General features: G+C 39.2%; 1 protein-coding gene across 1 annotated transcript in view; it reads left to right on the top strand.

Annotated features, from left to right (window-relative positions):
- Nucleotides 1–310: 310 nt before the first annotated feature.
- The window catches only part of ADAMTS6 (ADAM metallopeptidase with thrombospondin type 1 motif 6), a 139,909-nt gene continuing 116,763 nt past the window's right edge, over nucleotides 311–23,456 (top strand). Inside the window, exons 1-7 of the mRNA XM_051642626.1 lie at nucleotides 311–507; nucleotides 5,380–5,763; nucleotides 6,538–6,902; nucleotides 14,451–14,619; nucleotides 20,939–21,156; nucleotides 21,576–21,659; nucleotides 22,141–22,286. Coding sequence (XP_051498586.1) covers nucleotides 5,667–5,763; nucleotides 6,538–6,902; nucleotides 14,451–14,619; nucleotides 20,939–21,156; nucleotides 21,576–21,659; nucleotides 22,141–22,286 — 1,079 coding nt within the window. The 5' untranslated portion in view covers nucleotides 311–507; nucleotides 5,380–5,666. The remainder of the gene's footprint in view (nucleotides 508–5,379; nucleotides 5,764–6,537; nucleotides 6,903–14,450; nucleotides 14,620–20,938; nucleotides 21,157–21,575; nucleotides 21,660–22,140; nucleotides 22,287–23,456) is intronic.

Here is a 23,456-nt window from a genome sequence, read left to right as displayed (position 1 = left end):
GCTCTCGCCTGCCTCTCCCCCCGCCCCCCTCCCCACTCTCCCACCTCCCCTTTTCTCTGTCTCTCCCCCACCCCCTTCTGTCTTCTCGTTCCCCCCTCTTCCCCTCCCCAACTCAGATGAAATTCACATGGTATTTTGCACAGAGAAGGCTGCTCAAGAGGAGGGCACCCACCCCCACCCCAATATAAGCCTGTTTTTCCTTCCTTCCCCCCCCACCCCCCCCCCCCCCCCCTTTTTTTTTTTTTGGTTTTTTTTTTTGTTTTTTTTTTGTTGGAAAGACAAGATGTGCAGGGTGTTAGGTTGGGTGAATTGATGGCATCCTTTCTCCTGCCAAGCCAACCCGTTTTCTAAAAACCCCTTTTAGGAAGGGTAGAGATTTTCATTCTGTTGGAGAATATAACCCTGGTGGTTGCTTGCACAGAGGGGAAAAGGAGAGGAATACGGGAATCGTCCTGTGCAATCTATTGTTTGAAACTTACTTTATATCAGAAATTGAAGATGAAAACGGTAAGGAAGATTTCACGCTATTCAATGAAAGTTTTTGCTTCTCTTGTGTCCCGAATAATGGTGCGTGCAGGGCTTCGGGGAGCGGGGGAGAGGTTTATCTTGCATTAGGCGAGGTGGATTTGGAGTAATTTCAGAGAGAAACCTTTGAGGATGGGGGAAGGGGGTGCGAAGTTTTCCATCCGAAAAGGGGTAGTGATTTGTGAAGCACGGTCTGGAATAGTACCGGGTGTTTTTAGATTATTTTTTTTTCCCTTATTTTTAATACTAAATCGTTGGTCGAGGGAGGAAAAACCCCAGTAACTCCACGGATGAGAACCGAAGCAGCCCCCAGACCCCAAGGACAGCCCGCAGCTCCCGCGGGCGGCTGGAGGCTGCGGCAGCCCGGCGTTCGGCGGTGCCGGTCCGGCCGTGCCCGCTCCCGCCTGCAGACAAGTGCATATTTTGCGGCGGGGCTCGGAGGGTCGGTCCCGCAGCCCGGTGCTGGCGGGGATGCCGAGCTCTCGCCGGGCTCGGCAGGAAGATGGAAGCGTGTGGTTTTGATTTACTTGGAGCCGCTTGGGATTTGCCAGACTCCCAACCCCGCGGAGCCGCGTTTATCGGTGTGTGTCTGTCTCCGCAGCAGCCCGGGGTTCAAAGGGACTTTGTTTGGTGGGAGGAGGTAAGTGGGCTCTAGCTCCCCGGCGATGCGTCTGCGGATTTTGTCTTCGCTATTTTCTTTCATTGTTGTAGAAGAGAGAAAAGAGAGGAGAGAGAGAGAGAGAGAGAGAGAGGGAGACTCAGACTCTTGTTTTTATTTGGGCTGCCGGTGCAACGCGTTTGGGCCAAACGCCAAGTGTCTGGGTCACACGCGTTTTATCCAAATAGATTCAGCGCTGCTGTCTGGAAATGGGCTGCTGAAAGTTAACTTTAGAATCAGCTCCACCACAGCAACCAGACTCTTCCCTTCAGCCTCTCAAGGGAGGAGGACTTTTATTTTTCTTTTCTTTTCTTCTGAATTTTCTTTGAGGGATGCGTGCCTGGTGACCTCCAGCTTGCTTCAGTACTAGTTTTTGTAACTTATTGTGCGAGCAGACGTGTGTCTCTGATGCCTACAGGATACGTGTTGGGCTGTGTGTGTAGCCATGCATTCTTCTAGTCTGTTGACTTTTTTCTTTTTTTGGGGGGTGGTGGTGGTAGCGCTTGCTTCGTACATCCCCTCCGAAATGGCGAGACAGCTGGCAGGCTGGGGGGCAGGGGAAGGCTGTTCAGACGGCGGAAGCCCCCTCGGGGGGAGGCCACCCCAACACCCCCCCGCCCTCTTTACCCCCATGCGTCGGGGCACGCAGAGCGGCACTTCTATTCCTCCCGCCTCGGTTTCTGATGAATCCCTGGGGTGGAAAGATCTGTCCCTTTCCCTTTGTACGTTTCCCCCTGCCCGCCACCCCCAGGGCCCCGTTTGTTTTCACCGAGCCCTTCGCGGCGCGGTCAGCGCGTCGCTGCTTTCGCCTGGGGAGCTCCCAGGGGCACGGCTAATCCCCCGCTTTTGAAGCCCTGCAACGCTTTTCACGGCCAGCCCCGATACCTGTAATTGAATTTGTGTGATTGATGCCCGCCCCCCGCCCCGGCCCCTCCCGCCCGCCCTCCCCATTTCCTTAGCAACCACTCGTACAGCCGGCGCGCACGGCCGCCCCTGGCCGCGCCTCACGGCCGCGCTCCCCGCCGCCCGACGGCTGGGGAGGGCGGGAAGGCTGCGGGCACTTCGCCGCGGCGGGGGGGGATCGTGCCCCCTCTCGCCCTCCCCCAGCAGCGCAGGGGGCCGAGCCACCGGGAGGGGGGAGCGGGCGAGGTGACCTTCCTTCCCGCCCGCCGGGAGCGGCGGGGTTTGCTCCCCGCCCGCTTCGGAGCTCGGGGTGCCTGTCGCTCCCCGCGACCGGTCCGTAGCGCCCCGAAGTGTGAGCTACGGTGGGTCCGTGTGATCTGATGCTGCAGGGTCGTGTTTCGGCACCTCGGCTGCTACCGGGAGACGTCGTCGCCGCTGCCGCTGCGCTGAAGCGCGGCAGAGCCTGGCGGTTCCGTGGTGGGCGCCCCTGGTGTGGAGACCCCGGGTGGGGGGGGGGAGGGCGGCACGTGTGGTGGTAGCTCTTGGGACTGCGGTCTCTTGGCAGCTTGCCTGCCCTAAAACATCAGCTGTCTTCAGCTTAAGGCAAGCTTTAGTTGTTCGAGGCACCATTGTTTAGATGGAGGCTTCCAAGGTGACCGAGTGATTTGGCTAAACACCTTCCCGTGATCCACTTTCTGCCCCGAGGTCTTACGGTACATGTTCATAGCCTTCTTCTCGTTAAGTAGGAAGCTTATGGGGTCATGGCACCAGTGAGAGGACTGCTGCTTTTGTCATCAGTGCCTACACAAAAACGCCAGTGCTGTGCACCTGCTTTGTCGTCAGCATCCTAGATTTTGAAAAACATACTGTACTTTTCTGCTTGGCAGAGCTTCTATGATTAGGTAGGAGCTGTGGTTTTAGGTAATAATTCAGGACACGGAGCCATGCCTGCTTTTACCAGTGGGTGAATGTGTAGTTCAGGCACAAGACAGAGGGAACACTTCCCATTTTAAACTTTGTGTTGGCCAAATGTGTCATCTTGACAACAAGTGGAATGCTGAACATAGACTGCCAGGGCAGATGGAAAGAAAAAAGGGCATAGGCAGTGGACACTTTAAGGTTATTACCAAACTTAATGCTGGAAGTACTGTATCAGGAGTTACCAAAGTTCTTTAGCCTTCATATTGATTACTACTACTTACTTTGGAACATTCATGTATCTCCCTGTGGTCTGCTTGTATCACTGCACATCCAGCTGTAACACGTTTTGAAAGAACCTTAAAAAGTCTCCTGAAACTTCAGCAGTCTTAATGTGAAAGGAGATTTTTCTTGTGTGGAGTTTGGATTGAAGGAGACTATTTCACAAAGATCTCTGTAAAGACACTTAGATGTTGGTGGCTGTTGGACAGCTGACCAGCACCACTATAGTTTTTTGGCTAAGTAAAAGCTGTGAGGCAGTGTTACCTCTAGATTTATCACTAATGAGTCATTACTGTACTACAGCATCCAGTTCTCGTGTCTGTGCATGAAAGAGATGCTGACAAGTTGTAAAGGGTTCAGAAAAAAGCTGCAGAAGTATTCAGACATCTGGAAACTGGATTGTACAGGGTGAGGGAAACCAAATAGGTTGGGCTGCTTATCAGGATGTGTCAAGAGGTGCTTGTATTGGATTATAAGTACCCATGCAAGGAGAAGAAAGCAGCTCGTCAGCAGGTAGAGGTTAAGCAAGTTTCAGTGTCAGGAATTTGAAGCTGGATATTCTCAGAGTAAAAATAAGACACATTATTTTGTGTGCTAATGTAGCTGAAGAGTATGTGGTTGATTATGTCTCTTTGAACCTTGTGGAAGTCTAAAAGCTGTAACTAGGTATTAGCTAGTAAATCAAGGTTTTACATGGAAGGGCAGACCAGAGGTTTTGTTAATATGCTTTGAGGTCTTGTCAAATGTGAATGACATCACTAAATCCTTATGCTTACCCAGAAAGAAATACTACTAAGCCCAAGCTATGCTTGCAAAGCATCTTTTAGTCCCTCTACAAACCTGGTTAAACCCTGTTGTGCTGTCTTTAAAAATATTTGAAAAGTAGGTATCAGAATGATCAGATTAACCTCATTTACACAGGAGTAACTGGATGCATTTTGAATTGGCTAAGAAGTTTCTTACCTAATATTCGCAGTGATGTTAGTAAATAGGATTTGCATGATGTTGATTTTTCTTGAGACGTTATGCTACAACTCCTTAATCTTTGCAAATACTCCACTGACTGCAGGGGTATTACCTGTCTGAATCAAAGTTGTAAATCCCGGAATTTTAGAAAGGCAAATCTATCTGGTGTGTATGTAAGTGATTCTGTATGCTCGTGGAAATTTTTTTTTTTAATTCTCCTTTTTTAGGTGTTCTGTTTCTCCGTTGTCTGCCTCAGCAGAGGTTACTCTGTGCACAGGTGTGCTGCGGGTGCTTAAAGAGCACTGATAAGTACCAGCTGACACAACACATGGATGTCCCATGATACTTGACAATTAGTTGACTGCACAGATCTTCCATTTAATCCTTGGCTGCAGCTAGAGCTGCTCTTTATTATTACAGCAACAGTGTTTTAAATGGGGGGGAGCGGGGGGAAGAAAAAAGTAACATGCTCAGTTCTGTGACCTGCAAAATGAAAATAAAAATATATTCTACTACATCAAATTGCAGTTAAAATATATAGAAAACGTTTTTGACAACAAATACTTGCAAAATTATAATGTGTATGATGAATAGCTTCAGATACTGAAATTTGTTCTTTGGTATTAGAACGTGCAGCATTCCCATTTAAGTGAAGGAGAATTCTGCCTGCATAAGCAGAACCCAGGCCCAAGTAATAACAAAATACATGCTGCAGAAAGATCAGATAACTGTACTCTGGATTCTTTCCCAGTTTTTTCCTTTGTCTAACAGTGTATTTGGTCTTGTTATTCACCATTGAAATCAATGAGTGCGTAGCATTGATTATAGCTGGAACAAGTCTGGACACAGTATTTGAGCAATAAGAAATGTTAATTTTATGCATACTATGCCTATTTGCTATAAAGTTGATATGTGCATCTTATGCTGTATGGATTTGCTGTCCAAGATTAATGGTAACTTTTTTTTTTTTTTTGTCAGACTGTGACCTTGGACCATAAAAGTGATAATGCTTGAATATTATTAAAAAATGTACACTGCATAGTTCATTATCATGGCTTAATGTTTTGCAGTATAGATCTGTTTTAGTAGGAAGAATTTGCCTTGACTTACTTTCTTTTGTTTTTCAGGAAAAGAAGTGGAGCAAGTTCAGTAACTGTTCAGTCTAACATCTTACAGTATCTTAAGGAATCTTACAAATACTTATTTTAAATTGAGAAAATGACTGCAGATGTAGAAGAAGGTACAGGTTGTTGGAAAAGAATACCTGTCAAAAAGTGGAACATCTAGTTAATTTGGAAATAGTATGAAATAAATATACTTGTTATGGTGCGATTCTGGAGTGGAGTTAACTCTGTTTCACACAGGTAGCTCTTCAAAGAGAAAAAAACCTACAAACTTTCTGTTTTTCTAAATTATGGAAATTATTTGGAAGACGTGGACATGGATTTTGAGCCTAGTCATGGTTTCATCGGAATTTCAGAGTGACAGCAGGCTTTCATATAGTTCACAAGGTAGGGGTCCTATAGCTAACAAGAAGGATATATTTTTGCATTGCATTTGGGTAATATTTTCTAAACCATGTTTCATAATTCATGAAACCATATGGGCTTTGCACTTTTATAATGATTCATTGTCATGGAAGTTTAAAACCAGCAAATCTGGTTACTTTGTTGGTTTTAATTTCTTTCTGCCTACTTTTAACTTAAGGAAAGACTTCCAAATTAAATCGAGTAAAATGTTGTACTTGCTAGTAGTTCAGAGACTCGCTGTAACAACATCAACATGTTTTTAGTCTAGGAAGTAAGGATCTAATCTTGCTTTATCCATTAAATTTTTTAGGTTTTCAATGAAGTGAAGAGCCGTTTGTGTTTTACAATTTAATACTTCTCATTACTACTGTTTTGATTCTTGCAGGTGGATCTAATAGCTTTTGTCTTTGAATGGTATCACTGGGAAGAATTTGTCCTTCTTAGGTTAGAATTTAGCCCCAAATGTTTATGTATTTGGTTAAATAGGAAAAGATACATATCTAAAAACTTCTCTGTTTCCAGTGGCATCAAATTAATAGGAAACTGAACTTGTTTTCTTGACTTAAAGAGAAAGAAAAGAACATTTTACTTAGCAAATGCTACATCTTACGTTTACCTGAGAATGACTTTTACTCTGAAGAGTGATGAGATTTAGCCAAGTATGGTTTATACTTATACAACTACTTGTTGTTTCCTGTTATATTTTTTTCTCTTCTATGCCTGCTCCCTGGACTGTGTTAACTTGTGATTACAAAGAGGAATTCCTGTCTTACCTTGAACACTACCAACTAACAATCCCAGTAAGGGTTGATCAAAATGGAGCCTTCCTCAGCTTTACTGTGAAAAATCCTAAACCCTCAAGAAGGAGGAGGAGCGCAGACCTTTATGATCAAGAACTGGCAGCATCTAAATTATTTTTTAAACTCTCTGCATATGGGAAGCACTTTCATTTAAACCTGACTCTCAACACAGATTTGGTGTCCAGACATTTTACAGTAGAATACTGGGGGAAAGACGGACCGCAATGGAAGCACGATTTTTTAGACCACTGTCATTACACAGGATATTTGCAGGATCAGCACAGTACAACTAAAGTGGCCTTAAGCAACTGCAACGGTCTGGTAAGTGAACATTACATGTTCTAGTATAATAGTGTGCTTGTTCCTTTTAAATGATAGAAGTACTTAATTGGCGTATCTTTCAGTTTTTTGAGTCCCTGCGGGAAGCAAGCAGACAGGAAGGTGCAGAAAACCCCTAAAACCTGATCTGGGTCCTGGGGAAAAGTAGTCATCAGTTTTTCAAGCTTCAGTGTAAGTACTTAGACCTAGTTCTGTAGTCCTTTAGCAGGCAACGTTTTCAGTGTGTACAGTGTCTGCACTAGGGCTGCAAGATTAGGTCTGTGCTGAGAGTCTTACAAGCTATAAAAATGTTGCAGGCTCAAGGGGTGTGGAGGAGGAAGCAGTGGATCATTTAGGGTGCTGAATCTCTCCAGAGAGACATTAGTTGAACTGAACACCTGCTTCTTGTTTTCAAGAATTTGGATTTAGAAACTTTGAGTAAGTAACAGAGAGGAGGAACTGCTTGGTGAAGAAGTCTTCATTGCTATACATTCAAACAGTGAAGAGAAAAGTAGATCCTTTGCAAGTACCAGCATCAGAAAATAATTATTTATCTTTTTTAAGAAATCTTTTGTTTACAAATTGTAAACAGCTGTATTTGAAAGCAGGATTAGAAATTCTCATCTCTTATATTCTCATCTTGTACTGTGAATCTCTTGATTACATGATGGTAGTATTTACATGGGAAAAAGCCCCTTTTGTTACCAACAGAAATTAGAAAACACATACAAAAAAACCCCCCCAAAACCCAGACTATTGAGTACCAAAATACCAATTTAGAAAGGCATGACTAGGAAATACTAACTCGAGTCAGTAATTTCTCTAGTAAAAATATATATTACAGTTATTTGTTCTGGTTTTAATTATAGTAGAAGACTGGTGAATCTTCTTAGGAGGAGACATATAACTAATTGCTAAGGCAAAAGAAAAAAATTACACAGGCTTGCTGTAATCTAGTTCCTGTTTATCCTGGGAAGTGCTATTGGGATGTTATTTACAAACAAAAGGCAGCTGCTGGAGACCTAGATAGGTTGCATTACACCAAGCTACTTGTGATATCCCTGATACAGCCTAGGTTAAATTTGGAGCACTCCTGAGGAAAATTAATTTAATGGGGGTTTCCAGGGCTAGGTGAACTCTTCCAAAGAAATGTGGTTAAAATGATGTTCAGTTGACTGTGGCATCTCACTTTGGTTAATGCAAACTTGTAGTGCATAGGTGTGAATTTAGTATGGTTTTCACATTGGTTTTGCAGTTCCCATTTAACAACTTCTTTGTCACAGTTATTTAAGCTCTTAAACTAGTATACTTGTTCATTTTGCTTTTGAGTTCTTTTTGGCTAAAAGTACTATGGAGAGTTTTCAGGAATAACTTTGTGAAAAGAGGTTGCACGCCTCTGTATCTCCAGTTTCTGCCAGTTGAGACACAGAGTGGTTGGCCACCTTGGAGCCTGCAGTTGGTGCCATGGTCCTCCCAGTTAATTTTCTCCCTGGTCTTGACCAGGGAATGACCTAAGAGCTCCTGCTCTTGTCTTAGCTGACTTTTGTTAGGAAAACAAGAGTGGGAAGAAGCAGGAAAATCCATGTGTTCCTATCAGCTTTCCCCATCTCTCAGTCCCCATGGCACTTCTATGCTGCTAAACCTTTGAATAAAAGAAGGTGTCATGGTGAAGCAGCACTTTTTTTTGCTTCTGTGCCTCACACTGTGTGGTTACCAGGGTGTCCCCTTGGTGTGTGTTCTCCCCCTGCTCTCAGCCTTGCTGTTTAGTTGGAGACAAGTTGCTTCTTGTTCTCTGATTCTAGGTGTCAGTATGTTATGATTGTGTCAATGTTAATTTTAGCATGGTCTTCTTCCCAGATAAATTGTCATCTTCAGTGCTTTTGGTTGTTGTCAGCCCCTGTGTATTTCTTCCAGGTATTAAGGCAGCCTTAACCCAGTCTCTGGGCACACCATGACTGGCACTCTATAGAGTTCTACACGATCATGCCTCTTACTTGGCACTGCAGGTGTCTGGTGCTGTCCACTTCATCTCCTAGAAAGTCCTTTTCACAACCATTTGAGTCTCCTGTCATGCTCCAGAAGCAGCAACAGGGGTGACACAAGGCTCTTTCTCTGAGAGGCAGGAATCCTGCAGAGGGGTGCGGTGGTAGGGTGGACCCAGTGTCATCTTCTACCTTACAGAAACTCCTCTGTCATCCAGCGTTGTCAGGGCCTTCCAGAGCACTCAGTCTGGGAGTAGCCACTCTGTTAAGATAAATACATCACAGTTATTTTAAAGGATGATTCCTACTGATGAATATTTTGTTATACAGCTGCTGTTTAAAACATGTATAATAAATCAATTGACAGTTAATGCTGGAAGACAATGTTGCTTATTTTAGAATTAGTGATCGCTCAGAATATGTTGTGCTTTAGGCATTTGTTGTGTTTTCCAGTCTGATTATTGGTCTGTAAAAGGCTGCCAGCCTCATTCAGCATAGTCCTTGATTAGCATCTGTCTCAAAGCCAGTAATTTTAAGTTTAACTCTAAAATAAGTAGTAGTATTGAACAGTGGATGTTTCTCACAAGCAAAATTGAAGCATTTTTAAGATGTCCTGTTAGGCTTCAGTATTGCAAAGTGAGTAAAATTTCTTCATCTCAGTGAATGTTTTGAGTTATTCTGTATAGTTATTCAGGGTCGTCAGGTGAGACAATGATCTAATTAATGTATGTTTTTGAAGAACACTTGTAGTATCTGAGATGAGTTCTAGTGCAAGGAGGGTTTTCTCTCACTTTCATTACCATGAAAGTGACAAGCAGTCCGTTCATTTCCCTGTCACTGTTTCCTGTTTCAGCCTCTCCCTCTTATATTTCTCATTACCAAGAACCCTAGAATTACAGGCTGCTACTTACTGAAGTTTCATTCCAGCAGTTTCCATCTGCTGGGCCCTGATTATGCTATAAATTGTCTGAAGTTATGAGGAAAGCTCTGTAATCCAGTGAGCAGTCGTGTGTGGAAATTGAAGGTCTTGGCCAGCAGGCTTGCTGGCTTCCAAACTCATATTTACTTTAGTGGATGTTACATTTGTGGATGGATTGCAGGTTTGGCCTTCTCATGAAAGAGCCTGTAACGAGCAGCATTTTGAGGCCTTTGGATGTTGGGTGCAAGGCAACAAGGCTGAGGCATTGCCTAAGCTGAGTATGTCATTCTGAAGGAAAGAAGAGAAGAAACAGTGGTAGACTGGCTGAGGAGAGAAGAATTTCCTCAAGGGAAGGAAGTTTGTCTAATTCTGAGGTGAGCCAAGTCTTAAAGAAGAAAAGTTTTGGAGCTCATAGTATTGGAATTGAGCAAAACCCAAACTTTTTGCGTTATGATCTGCCTCTGTCCTCTGCCAGGTGTCAAAGCTCTTAACTAAGTGCTCAAGCAAGTTTTCCATAGTAATGGATTTACTCTTTTTGAGCTGAAAAGTCCACTAGTGGGCCATACTTTAAAATGTGTAAGAAGTGGTGAGTATTAGGAAAGTGAATGAGAGGTTAAATGACTTTTTGAGGCTTCTATGATTCCAAGGAAATGTTTAATGTGAAAGGCCAAGTATTTCCATGGCATGTGAAGTTCCATGCACTGAGCAACATTTATCCTGGGTAGCACAAATGTCTCCATACAAACAGAAATGATAAAGAAAGCATAAGAAGTAGACTGTGACTAAAAGCATGGCCTTACTTGGTTAAAGGAGGAATTATTTTGCTGTAAGACTTCATGTTTGTTTCATGTATTCCTAAAGTCATGTGTGTATAAGTTATTCATGTTCTTAAATTACCTCACTTGAAAGCTGATTCTGTTGTAAGAAATGTCTTCTTTCATAAATTATAAATTGCATATATAATATGTTTGTTTTGAATTTTATGTAAAATAATGTCTAATTTATAAAATAATTTATAAAGATCAGAAAATATATTGAAAAAGATGTAGATCAATGTCTTTGGAGTTCTCTTTAGTACTAAACGTATTTGCAGTGTAGACTTAATATTCAGAAAATTATATATAAACTGTTCCTGTTCTGGTTTTAAGGTGCCTTGTTAAATTCCATGATGTACTGTCTAAGGCCAGATCACTATTTTTTTCATTTTTAAGAAGCCAGTAAGCTAATGCAAACTGTTTTCCTCAGTCATAAAACCACACTGAAGTGTATAGCCAGCTGTAGACATACTGAACAACGTTGACACATTTTCAGAAGTTTCCATTACTACTAATTCATGTTAAAAATGGATAAAACAGTCTAGAAAGGTTAAACAAGAAACTGTAAAACAGTAGTGCTGTGTGGAGAAGGTATGCACTTAATTGTCCTCCATATTCAGTTTGTTTCTGCAACTGATGGACATCCCCAGTCTGAAGGAGGTTAAGGCCCCAGCTGGGCAGCCTGACAGAAAAGATTCCTTTTCACAAATTCAGGGGAACTCCATGTGGATTCACAGATTTGTCTGAGCATGTCAAAACTGCTGGATCCAGACCTTATATATGTTAGCAGGAGTTGGCAGTCTGTAGTGGGATTGGATAAAAAAGTAACTCAAACAATCTGTTTTAGATAATAATCTTGGAAATGTTAGTTGTAGTAATCTGCTTGGGGCATTCAACTTTTTTTCTCGAATTCATGGCATTTTGTCAAAACCTTTGCTAATCATTCTTATATCATAATGATATTTCTTATGATATTGAACAGAAGCTTAATTTACAAACTCTTCAAATACAATAGCAAACAAAAAAATGTATTTAATTTATTTTGATGCTTTGAAAGGGCATCCTTTTTCAGCTGAAATTGTGTTTTGCTCAAGCAACAGATTATAAGCAAAAAATGACATTTAGAGTGTTGGTTTGCCTGTAATAAAATAATCCCCACTGTTTATTAATCATGCATTGCAGAATGCATGTACAATGGAAGCATCTCTAGCCACATTAATTTTCTAAACGCAGAATAAATGCTGCTTGTCACTGACACAGGTGCTTTTTAGGTATGGAATTCAGAGTGCTTCTTAAAAATCAGTCACTGTGATTCAACAGGACTACTTGCACCAGTTTAATATTGAAAGAACAGGTTGGTTCATTTGCAAGCAAAATGAGCGTGTTAGGTTTAAAATGGCATATGTATGCTGGGCCTATGTGACGGGCATATGCAGGGCAGGTGCATCTCCGTTGTTTATCAAATCGTTTGTCTAGCTGCATCAACTGACTGCGTACATTTTCTGACTACATGGTGGAAGGTGTAAGTTAAAATTTGTTTGCAGTTCCTCAACTAAATGTTATTAAAAACTTGTTTTTCTTCAACCATTGTAGTGTTCTGTCAGATGAGATCAGATGTCAACTAGGTGTAGGAAAAATTAGTGATAACTCTCCTAAACTTTTTCACTGTTGGTACCTGGAGGAGCTGTGATGACAGTTTGCAAACATCCATAATAGTTTTTACATATTTGCTCCTGCAAATTAGCAATTTGTGTGTAGTATTAATGCTGCAATTAACTGTTGTTTATGGCATCAGAATTGACTGATCTCATTGCTTAAAACTATCAGGTTCAATAACTGATAGAAATGTCTCATTCATGCTTAGACTTAACCTGGCTGGATTTTAAGTGCAGACATGAATAATGTATGCTCTGGAGTAATGAGACTTAGGTTTAGACCCACTTTGTTCCAGAGGCAGAGCCACAGGCTGGATGGTACCTCTGTCTCCTCGGGCTTGGCATGAAGTGGACAACCTGATGGTGTTGACCAGAACTGCTCCACAGGACTGTCTTCCTGTGGGAACATAATACCAGAGCTTATAATGGCTCAGGATTTGCTTGAACCCAGATGTCTGACATCCAGACTGGATGCAGTCCAGACAGTCAAGGTTCTTTTTGCACATCTGGCAAACCCAGTTACAGTTTGGTTTAGATTTTCAATACTATTTAAGCAGCAGTGCACCAGTAAATGATTTATTTTCTAGTAAAATCTTAGATGAGGTAACAAGAAGGTGTTGTGAGAGGAATTTGACACCAGCATCTTCCAGGTGAATACAGACCCTAATGTTATCTTCTTGAGTAAATAATTGAGTTCATAATGAAAAATACCACTGAAGAAAAACACTGTTATAGCCGCTATGTAAGGAGTGTGTAACTGAAAGCTGTGCTATGTTCATACATATATTTTCAAAATTCACAATAAAGTTATTTTTGGAAAACACTGTACTTTCTGATGTATTATCCAATATTTTTTATTTTATAAGTTTTATGTTGTTACTGAATTCCAGGAGTGCAGAACAGCAGGCATTTGATGTACAAAACAGCAGCAGGATGTGAGCTTTGACCACAAGTACAGTTGCAAGCCCTGGTTTTAGAAACAGCTTTAGAATATTTAGAGCAGATATGAAGCAAGTGGTCTTATGGCTGGTCATAGAGATCTCATCAGAGGAAAAAAAATAACCCCTTTTGAAAAAGGCTCATACATAGTACTTGCTTTACAGTTCAAAGGTGTGGTAGAAATCTGTGATTCTTCAAATCAGGTTATGAATGCACAGGTTTCTGCTTCCAGTCTCCTACCTGATGAGTAGATCTTTCTCCTACTGTAGAAGGTGTCATACATTCAGAATTTTCTAGATATATATACAAAATTTTTTTACATAGTGTATACAGGTGTAGGAGTATGCCAGGCCTTATTCAGCGTTATTTCTATACCTGAAGGGATCTGTAAACTGGATTTTCTGTCGAAGTTCAGTTTTAATTGCTGGAGGTACAGGAAATTGCATAGTTGCCCTGTAATCTCCCATTTCTTCCATAAACCTCTTCCTGTTTGGAAGAAGCTTGAGTTCACAAATGTGAAAGTTCAGATAACAGAGTATCTACTATTCTGCACTGCACTGAGGAAAAAAATGTTCATTTGTTATGGAGAATGAGGTCTAGTGCACAGTCTGCAACAACTTGGATTTGCCAGATTTGTGGCAAGACCTTTTAAGGAATACATGCTTTGTAGATAGTGTATCCTAAGTTAATATTAGTAATTTGATTTTAATAACTAGCCTCAGTTTTGGAATTAAGCATCTGGATTTAAAATGATGAATGGTTTCCCTGAATAGATGTTCTAAAATTAATTCTTCATTCCATTTTTCTTTGATGCAGTGTGTGGCTTTAAGCATCTACTGATATGGCATCATAGAAGGATAGTGGTTTCGTCAATTAAGCAAGGCCATTTTGGCTTGGCATAACTTTTAATGGGTATGAATCATGTAGTTTTGGAACATCTCCGTGAACAGATAATTTTGTATTATACCAAGAATATATCTTACTTTCTTACTATGTTCAGTAAAAGTGATGGGAAAGAACTCCAGAAATAGAGCAGTGATATTTTTATTATTTTCTCATTGTGTTGCTTATAGCACTTACGTGGAGGAGAGATGGCTTATGCATGTTTTCTGTGTTGGCTTGTAGTTGTGGATTTCTTCACAGAGGTAGATGGTAGCCAAAAGTTTTTTTAAAGTTAAGCTGTTTAATAGGAGTTTTATATTGTCTTCTGCAAGTTTTTTTTTCTTATTTTCTACTTTAAGCATGGAGTCATTGCTACAGAAGATGAAGAGTATTTTATTGAGCCTTTAAGAAATGTAACAGAAGATTCTAGAAATTCTAATTATGAGAACGGTCATCCTCATGTTATATACAAAAAATCTACCATGCACCAACAACATCTCTATGATCACAGTCACTGTGGAGTCTCAGGTAAATGAGTGTCATTCCTTTTCAAAAATTGTAGCTTACGATGTATTTTAAGATCTTGCTTGGTTCATGTGTCAGTCAGTGGAGAATGGGAGTCCTCCTTTTGGCTGGAGCAATGTGCCCTCTAGAAAAGTAGTTTCACTCTTTTTTTTTTCCTTTTTTTTTTCCTTTTTTTTTTCTTCCCGATTCAGGTGGAGAGTATAGTGTGCTTCAAAAACTGAGACACCATGAATATGTTTTGTTTTATGCCTCTGTTGTGTACAGTGATAGTAATGAGTACAGGCTTCCTTCAAAATCTGCTTTATTCCCCAACTGGAAAGCATGATGGAGTGACTCCTCCTGAAGGGGACCTGCAGGAAAGATGGGGAGGGAATTTTTATAAGGGCAAGTAATGACAGGACAAGGGGTAATGGCTTTAAACTGGAAAAGGGGAGATTTGGGTTAGATATCGGGAAGAAATTCTTTAGCATGACTGCGGTGAGACACAGGAACAGGTTGCCCAGGGAGGTTGTGGATGCCCCCTCCTTGTAAGTGTCAAAGGGCAGGTTGGATGGGACTTTGAGCAACCTGGTCTAGTGGGAGGTGTCCCTGCCCATGCAGGGGGGTTGGAACTCGGTGATCTTAGAGGTTCCTTCCAACCCAAACTATTCTATGATACTGTGATTCTTTGAGTGAGTATTATAGCTTTAGGTTTAATAAGCATTCCATCTCATTTGAAGAAACTTGGCATGCAGTTTGTTAGTATTATGACTAGTAATACATTTGGAACTTGAGTCCACCTCATTTATAGAAGTTTATGATATTTTGGTACTGGCTTTTGATTCAGTGAATTAACATTATTCTGTATGTCACAGTTTACCTCAGAATTGGCAATTAAACCAACAACAACAATGCTCTTGATCCCCTCCCACTCAGGTAGGGAAGGAGAGAGAGAATGAGAGAGACTCTCTGGATTGAAAACTAAACTAGACAGCTTTAATTAAATACTAATGATAAAAGAAAATATGTACAAATATGTACAAGTATGTGCAGGAATGTACAAAACCCTATTGCCTCCCCCCACCCCCAGCAGCTCCCAGAGCATCTCCTGAGCTGTGAGCAGTCCTGAAATGTCCTGGAGCTGCCGGAGGGAGCGGCAGAGCAGGCAGGAGCTGAGGGCAGAGTTGTGAGGGTCAGGGATGCACAGGCTTGGGGATCAATGGTGATGGAGAGGTGGAGTCCCCCCGGACACCAGCCATGGACGGAAGAGAAGGAAGAAGAAAGGGACCTGACTTTGTGATCCCAGAACTTATACTGAATGTCACATGTATATATATATAAATATATATATCTGGAGCAGAATACTTTGGTTTGCCAACTTTGCCATCTGTCTAGTCCATTCTTCCCTACGGGAGGGTTGCAGATATGACTCTTTTGCTCTTTTAGTGTCAAAAGCAGCAAATCCAACAAGCAGAGCAGTGTCTTTGGTCTCCCAGCAGTAACGATAAACATTTGAGTGTTATCAGTTCACTAGCTGGAAAACTTGCTGCTGCTTTCAGCAAGTGTGCTGCTTAATAGAGAGTTCACTGAAAAAAAAAAAAAAAAATCAGCAAAAAGAAAATTGGCTTCATCCTGGCTCAAACCAACTCACCCTAATAGTTGAATATGTGTTTTACAGGTGTCTTATGGAAAGGATTATATAGTTTCGATTGAGATATTTTCCTTCTAAAGCAGTTTTAACTTCCAAAAATACTTTTCAGGTATTCTTCGACATAGTTTTCTCTTGCTTCTCTTCTTTCTGAAGCTGAAAAGTAACTTCTTGAAGACAGTATGGAGTACATATAACAAGTTATTTTAAAGCACTAAAATAATGGTTGTTTTTACATAATAGAAAAATGTTTAAACTTTGTCATTTGTATATAACTTGTTCTTGAAAGCTGAGTCCTGGACAGTTGTATCCCATGAGGTTAGTGCACAGGGCAGGCTGACAAATGCTAATCTTAAAATAAAATTGTATCACTCTTCATTGATGTAACTTATTTTGGCTTCTTTTAGAGGTTGTAACTTTTACTGGCACCATCTTACTAAAGTTACAGTACAGATTGTCTACAAAGGCCCATGCATGGGAGACTGTTTCTCCTGGGTGTGTGTGTAAATTCTCTTTTTTGTTTGGAAGCATTATTCCATCTATGTCTCTAAAATTGCAACAAGTCTCCTCATTAGTACTGCCTGCTAACTGGTAGTAAAATAAGAGTACTAATATATGTGCATTTTGTAGGGAAAGCTGTCACTTAAGCCTTTTTAAGTAAGTGGAGTTGTTATGAAATGTAGAATGATGTAATTTTTAACATAGTTGGCCTCTGTCAGATGTCATAATCTACAGTAATGCTTAGGAAATAATTCTCCTCCAAGTGAGGGTAAAGGAGTGACAGCTGGTTTGGTCAAGTTACATTCGGTCATTCTGACAGTGTCTGGCGCGTGGGTCGTAGGTTGACTGGAGCTGCACATCTTGCAGGCGTTTTTTGTGAAACATGCAGTAACCTTTAACATTTATTCCTTTGCATATTTGATGCTGCGTTTGTTCTTGGAAGCTTCTGTGCTTTTCTTGAGCTTTCATATCTGTCGCATTCTGAAGTCCTTAATTACTGAAATACTAAAGCACTAGTTTCTACAAGCCTGAAATCACTATCAAGCTTATTAATCTCAGTTTCTCCTTTTTGTGTTGGCCTGTATACTACTTCCACTTTGTGAAAATGTCTGAAAAAATTTGCTTTTCCCCCCAAACTGCAAGGTCTTATTATTGCAGATGATATGCTTATGTAATGTTCTCCTCACAGGTATCAAAACCCTTTAAAGTCATTTTTTGAGCACTGTTGCAGCTTTATTCCGAAGTGACATGGCATCCAAAGCATCCCCAGACTATTGAAAAAGTAAAATTAAATACCAAGTTTCACAGCTTTCGGACTCTAGGACTGAAGCCAGGTTTACAGTAATAACCCATTTTGCTAGTAGAATAAATACTGGGGCATTCAACTGGTTTTGGAAGTCCAATTTTGTGCTTTAAAATGCAACTGTAACAAACCTTTACCTGCCTTTTGACATTATATAATTTATTTTGTCTGGAAACTGCTTTTGGCATTACCTTCAGAACAGTTTTACCAGTATACTCTGCTGGGACAAATCTGTTTGTGTAACTCTGCCCCTCTTCAGGGTCTGGCAAGTATCCCCTACTGTAACCTGGACCTAAACTTATTGTATACGTGTCAGGCAAGTGGTCAGGATTTTGACATGTTGATAGAGGTAAGGATAAGAGGAGTGGCATTTCTGACTTTTCTGAAAAAAAAATGCAATACTTGGTAGGAAGTGAGGTGGGCAATTTATTGAAAGGATGATTAGAATTTATTGGGATGAGCAAGAGATGGACTACTTCATAGCAGAATTATGGTGGCTAGTACAAGAGAAGAACTGGAGAGGCAGAGAGAGTCAGGTAAGACCATGGGATAAATTTTCATGACCTAAGTTCGATTTTAAGAGGCTAGGCACAAGCATGTTTAATAAATAAGAAATGTTAAACTATTCCATGTCTGTATCACCACTAAGCTAACTATGCTTTATTAAACATGGCTGGAATCATTAAGGCCTTGGTAAGAAGCTAACATCTGTCAAATTCCCACTGCTTCAACAGTATTTGAGGCCACTGGGTTACCGTGGAGAATGCTATATTTGGGTAGGATTGAGAAACAATAACAGTTGGCATAAGGAAGCTAAGGAGTGGCAGGTTACTTAGGGATGACTCTACTATATGCTGCCTTATGTAGTGATTTTACTTATGCCAGATTTTACAGTCAGTGTATCCTAAAAAGAAAAAAGTGCTTGCATATACATTATATTGTGATGTTAAAGGACTAAGAAAAAAGCAGCACATCACTTGTTCACTTCAAATATTGTCATGGTTGCATCTTAAATAGCTTTCTACTACATTTTGAGATATTTTTCTCTTTGTGTTCTCTCCTCTTTCTCCACCTTCACCCCCACCTATCATCTTTAGACTTAGGCAAACTTAAGTACCATAGTTACGTGCTCCACGTCTACACACATTTGGATTTCTATTCAGTTGCAATTTAAAACATAATTCCCTTCTTTTATAGTCATTATTTTGGTGTTAATCCAGTGTTTTTTCTGAGAGTTATTTTTTCTTTCAGTAATTGCCTTTTCCTGGTAACTATTTTTGATGTTACTGAAATTTAATTTATTCTTTATTGATCTAGATATATGGAGGAAAAATTATATAACTTGACAAACAATTGTTTTTATTAAATATGTTCTAAATATTTATTGACATGTTTTAGATTTTTTAAAGAAAATTCAGCATTATTTAGTGTTTTCAAAATAAAACAACATAAGCATATGCATTAATAGAACCTGGAGTGGGAGCCTTGAATACTCAGGATGTCCAGGTTTCCCATTACTTTGAGACCAGCTGAAACCTAAGCATCTCATCTGATAAGAAAAGGAGAAATGTTTGGGTTTTTTACATTTTCTGAGATCTATGTTTGAAATATTTTGGACTTCTCTTGTTACCATAGAATTTTCTTTTTTTTTTTCTCTGAAAGTTTGCTGTGTGAGCTCATCAGTTTTCAAATATTTATAATGGATTTGCATCTTTGAATGAAAAATTACGACTCAATGTGTAAGCAGTTTTGCATTTCTGAAGTACTTCTAGCACTCTAAAGAGCATCAGAAGCCCTCAAACATTGCCATTTGTTATTTGAAAATGAAGAGTGTTTTTTTTTAATTTTAATGCAAAATGCTTGATGTTGCTAAATCACTGCTCAAGTGAGTTGAAAATCTTTGAGCAATTAAAGCAACTTTGGATTTCCTACAATAGAGAAGAAAAACAGGAAAAAAGTTTATTATTAATTATAGAATCCTCATCAGGCTTCAACACTTTTTTTTTTAGAATGGATTATACTCATTGCAAAATGAGAACAATTTTGTTACTGGCCTTTTTTCAGCTACTGGGTTTATTTTAATTTTCTGACTTTTCTAAAATATGCACCTTTTAAAAACCAGCACCATGTCCTCAAAAATTATGAAATACTGCAAGAGTGGGAATGCTGTACCTTTGTATTCCTGGTTTTGACCTGAACATACACACTTTGTGATATAGTTACTGCTCTTTGAGAACAGCATGCTTGGTTGAATTGCATAAAGCATTGCTTTTTCATGGAAGGTACTGGTCCTATCTCAACTTATCCTTAGATGAACCTGTTTTATTAGAGCTGAGGGTGCATCTGAAAAATGGCTCACTTGAGAAGTCCTGTTCAGAGAATTACAAATTTATCTGACTGCTAATGTTCTTAATGTTCATCCATAACGAGCAAGAATATATTATTTTGATATTGTACTTAGAAAAAAACAGATCAACAGTATGATTTGATCTATATGGGCCTTTGTGGAAAAAGGATATTTAGTACACACAAAATTGCCAGTTCTGCATGGAAGGATGGGTTCAATGTAATCCTAAGGACAGGAATCAAAATGGAAAATAAGTTTGTAGTGTTTGTTTTGCTGATAATTGCAGCTGTTTGGATTTTTAATAATAAATCTCTTGCAGGCAAGAAATAGGTTTTCTATATATTTCTATATGTTCTATTGATAAGTATGAGAGTCAACGTATTTGAATTAAAGTTAAGTGTTAAAAATAACTGTAACAATTATCCCATGTCAGGCCATTTTAAATTTCCCATTATAGTTAATTCATGAAGCAGATAAAATGTAATCTGATAGCTTTCTGAAGAGAAAATTAATTTGGCCTAAAAACTGTTAGGCATGTAAGCATGATTGCCTAATAATTACAGAGTTTCACAGAAGGAAAAAGGCTTTTTTGGGTGCCTTATCAGTGTGTTAATGCCTTGGTATATTTTGATACCTTTAACCTTAATTTTGAATTTTTCATTTCCAGTGTGTGGTTTTTTGTTTGTTTGTTTTTTCAAATGTTGTTGTTTACTTGTTCTTATCCTTAAAATTCTGAACTATGCTTGTGGTTAATATACTAGTGTTTAGTATTAACATAGATATGTGGCATCAGATCTGTTAACATTGATGATTCATTACCTTAAGTTAAAGAGAGTTGAGAGTATTAGAGCTCAGCATTGATTTTCCATTCTATAAGGTATTTTTAAAGGGGAAAAAAAAAAGAGATAATAAATTTAAATTTTTTATGCCTCAAGAAAGACTTACTTTTAGAAGCCTGGAGATGGTAATCTCAACATAAACCAGCTGTGTTTCAGTGAGTTTTATTAGTGACCCCTCTGAAGTGTTTAATTATTTTGCTTCCTAGAAGACCTCACAAGAAGAGGTAAACCTTGGTGGATGAGTGATGCCTCTGCTTTTCCAGCTTCGCTCCCAGTCAGTGACACGTTAAGTGGTCATAGTCGACAGAAGAGATCAGTGAGCCTGGAACGCTTTGTGGAGACGCTGGTGGTCGCAGACAAAATGATGGTGGGATACCATGGTCGCAAAGACATTGAACACTACATTTTGAGTGTAATGAATATTGTAAGTTCCATCCCTCTCTGTGTTCATATCAATGTTATGTACACAAGTTATAAATCATCAGTATTTATTTATTGACATAATTGATTATGAATTATATTGAATATTGAATAATGCTTTGAAATGTGTATCAGCTTGCAGGAATAAATAGTTGAAAAATGGCAAATGTTAGTGTTGTGGGAAAAAATGCAGTGCTGTTTCTGTCAAGTATGCTGCAATCACTTTCAAATTGTTTGTAATTTAAAATTCATATTATTATTTTAGATTATACAGTTCTATTCTTTTCAAGTCAATAGTTTAAATGCTCCTTATGCTAGATGAAATATTTAACAAGGTATAGACAGTTTTGGTTTGAAACTGTGACTCAAGAAGTAGTTTTTCCTTGTCTGACTTTGTGCCTTTTCTTATTTTCTGGAGGTCAGGTTGCCAAACTTTATCGTGATTCCAGTCTAGGAAACGTTGTGAATATTATAGTGACACGTTTAATTGTCCTCACTGAAGATCAGGTAAGAGCTGCTGTGCTAAGCTGAAGTACAACTCATGGTGTAATATGAATTTGATTTAATTATTACTTGAAATGGCTGCATCTGAGTACAAAGCCTATCTCGTAATTTTTCACAACTTTAATCAAGATGAAACACTTCAAAGGAATATTTCTTGTGTATCCTCTCAAATATATCCATTCTTACTTCAGGTGAATGTTAATACACATTTGGGGATGTCAGTTTTGTTTTTAGATCTGTATTTTGGTATTCTGATTTTTTTTGTATTAACATAATAATTATTAAAGTTGGAGCAGAAAGAATGCCTGCTCAGTAATACACAGCTGAACTTGGGTCAGATTTTACAGAGATAAAGTTTGGCAGGAAGAGTTTATTCCTAGAAACCACTGCTTCTAATTATAGTCCCATTTTAGTTTTCAAAAGGCTTAACAACTGACCTTAGTAATTTGTTTGGAACATTTCTGGTATGCATGTTGTATTGCAGCCAAACTTGGAGATAAACCACCATGCAGACAAGTCCCTCGATAGCTTCTGTAAGTGGCAGAAATCCATTCTCTCCCACCAAAGTGATGGAAACACCATTCCAGAAAATGGGATTGCCCACCATGATAATGCGGTTCTTATTACTAGGTATGGTCATTATAAGTATTGTGTTTATTTTATTTTATTTCTGTAGCTTTTTTGTTCTTGCCTTATTTATATAGGCTCGTTGTAAAGTAATATAATTGATAGGTACCCTTAAGTAGAGGAAAATGAATAGATGGCTTGTCTTTAATATATCAGACTGTTAATCTTTGATTAAGAAAAGCAGTACCTGCAAATTACTTGCTTCTGCTGTTATTTTCGCTTCTTAATTGCCAATGCATAGTATTACAGTTGAACAGATTAAACCTATTGAACATTTTGTAGTTTTATAATTGGAAAGAATTCACAAGACTATGGAGAACAAAACACTGGAAAATGTTTTGTTAACCATATATGTTGTTTTTTTATAAGAATTTCAAGCCAGAAGCTCAACTACTGTAATAGTATTTTTGCTGAAAAACAGGTTCTTGCGGATTCAGGCAATATGAGAATCTGCTTTGTAGCTATTTTGATTTATTATGCTTAATTAAGATGAGAACGGACAGTTTTAATAGGTAGTTTCAAAGCCTGCATGTGTGCCCAGTTGTTTGCTTCTATTCTGCCATTACTGTGATAAATTCAACAAAGCTTGCACTGTAATCTTGCAATCCTGGTAATTGTATTCCTGTTTGTCCTTTGCAGTTAGGAGTAGGAAACTGTACTTTATCAGGAGATCAGGTTTCCCTTTGTTTAAGGACACTACTTATTCTTTTCTATTTTGTTTAAACAGCAGCAGGTGCAGCAGCACTAATTTGGATTAGGATCTTTTTATTATAGTTTCTGCTTTCCAGGACAAATTCTGTACTGCTTTGTATGTGACCTACTTGTAGAATAATTGTTTTCACTGCAGAAAATTTAAAAATTGTGATTAAAATAATGAATCTTTTCCGGAACTTTGCGTAAAAGTTGTGAAAGTGGCTGGTGATGGGTCATTTTAGTTGGTTTCGATTTGTGTAAGAAACAGGGTCTTTTTTGAGAGGAAATAAAAGATTATGAATCACTTGCATGTATTTTTACGTTCATATTTAAAATAAAATTGTTACATGTGCTCATTAATACTGTATATTAACAATTAGAATTATCAAACGCCAGAGTGATTTAGAGAGCTGTTACAGTCCAAGAAGTTTAAAAAAATAGTGTTAAAGTCTCTAATAGAAATAAATAAATTCAAAGTAA

Source organism: Apus apus, chromosome Z (assembly GCF_020740795.1).
Source record: "Apus apus isolate bApuApu2 chromosome Z, bApuApu2.pri.cur, whole genome shotgun sequence".
Classification (NCBI taxonomy): Eukaryota; Metazoa; Chordata; class Aves; order Apodiformes; family Apodidae; genus Apus; species Apus apus.
Note: the sequence above shows the minus strand (reverse complement) of the source record. Positions and strands in the feature narration are given on the sequence as shown.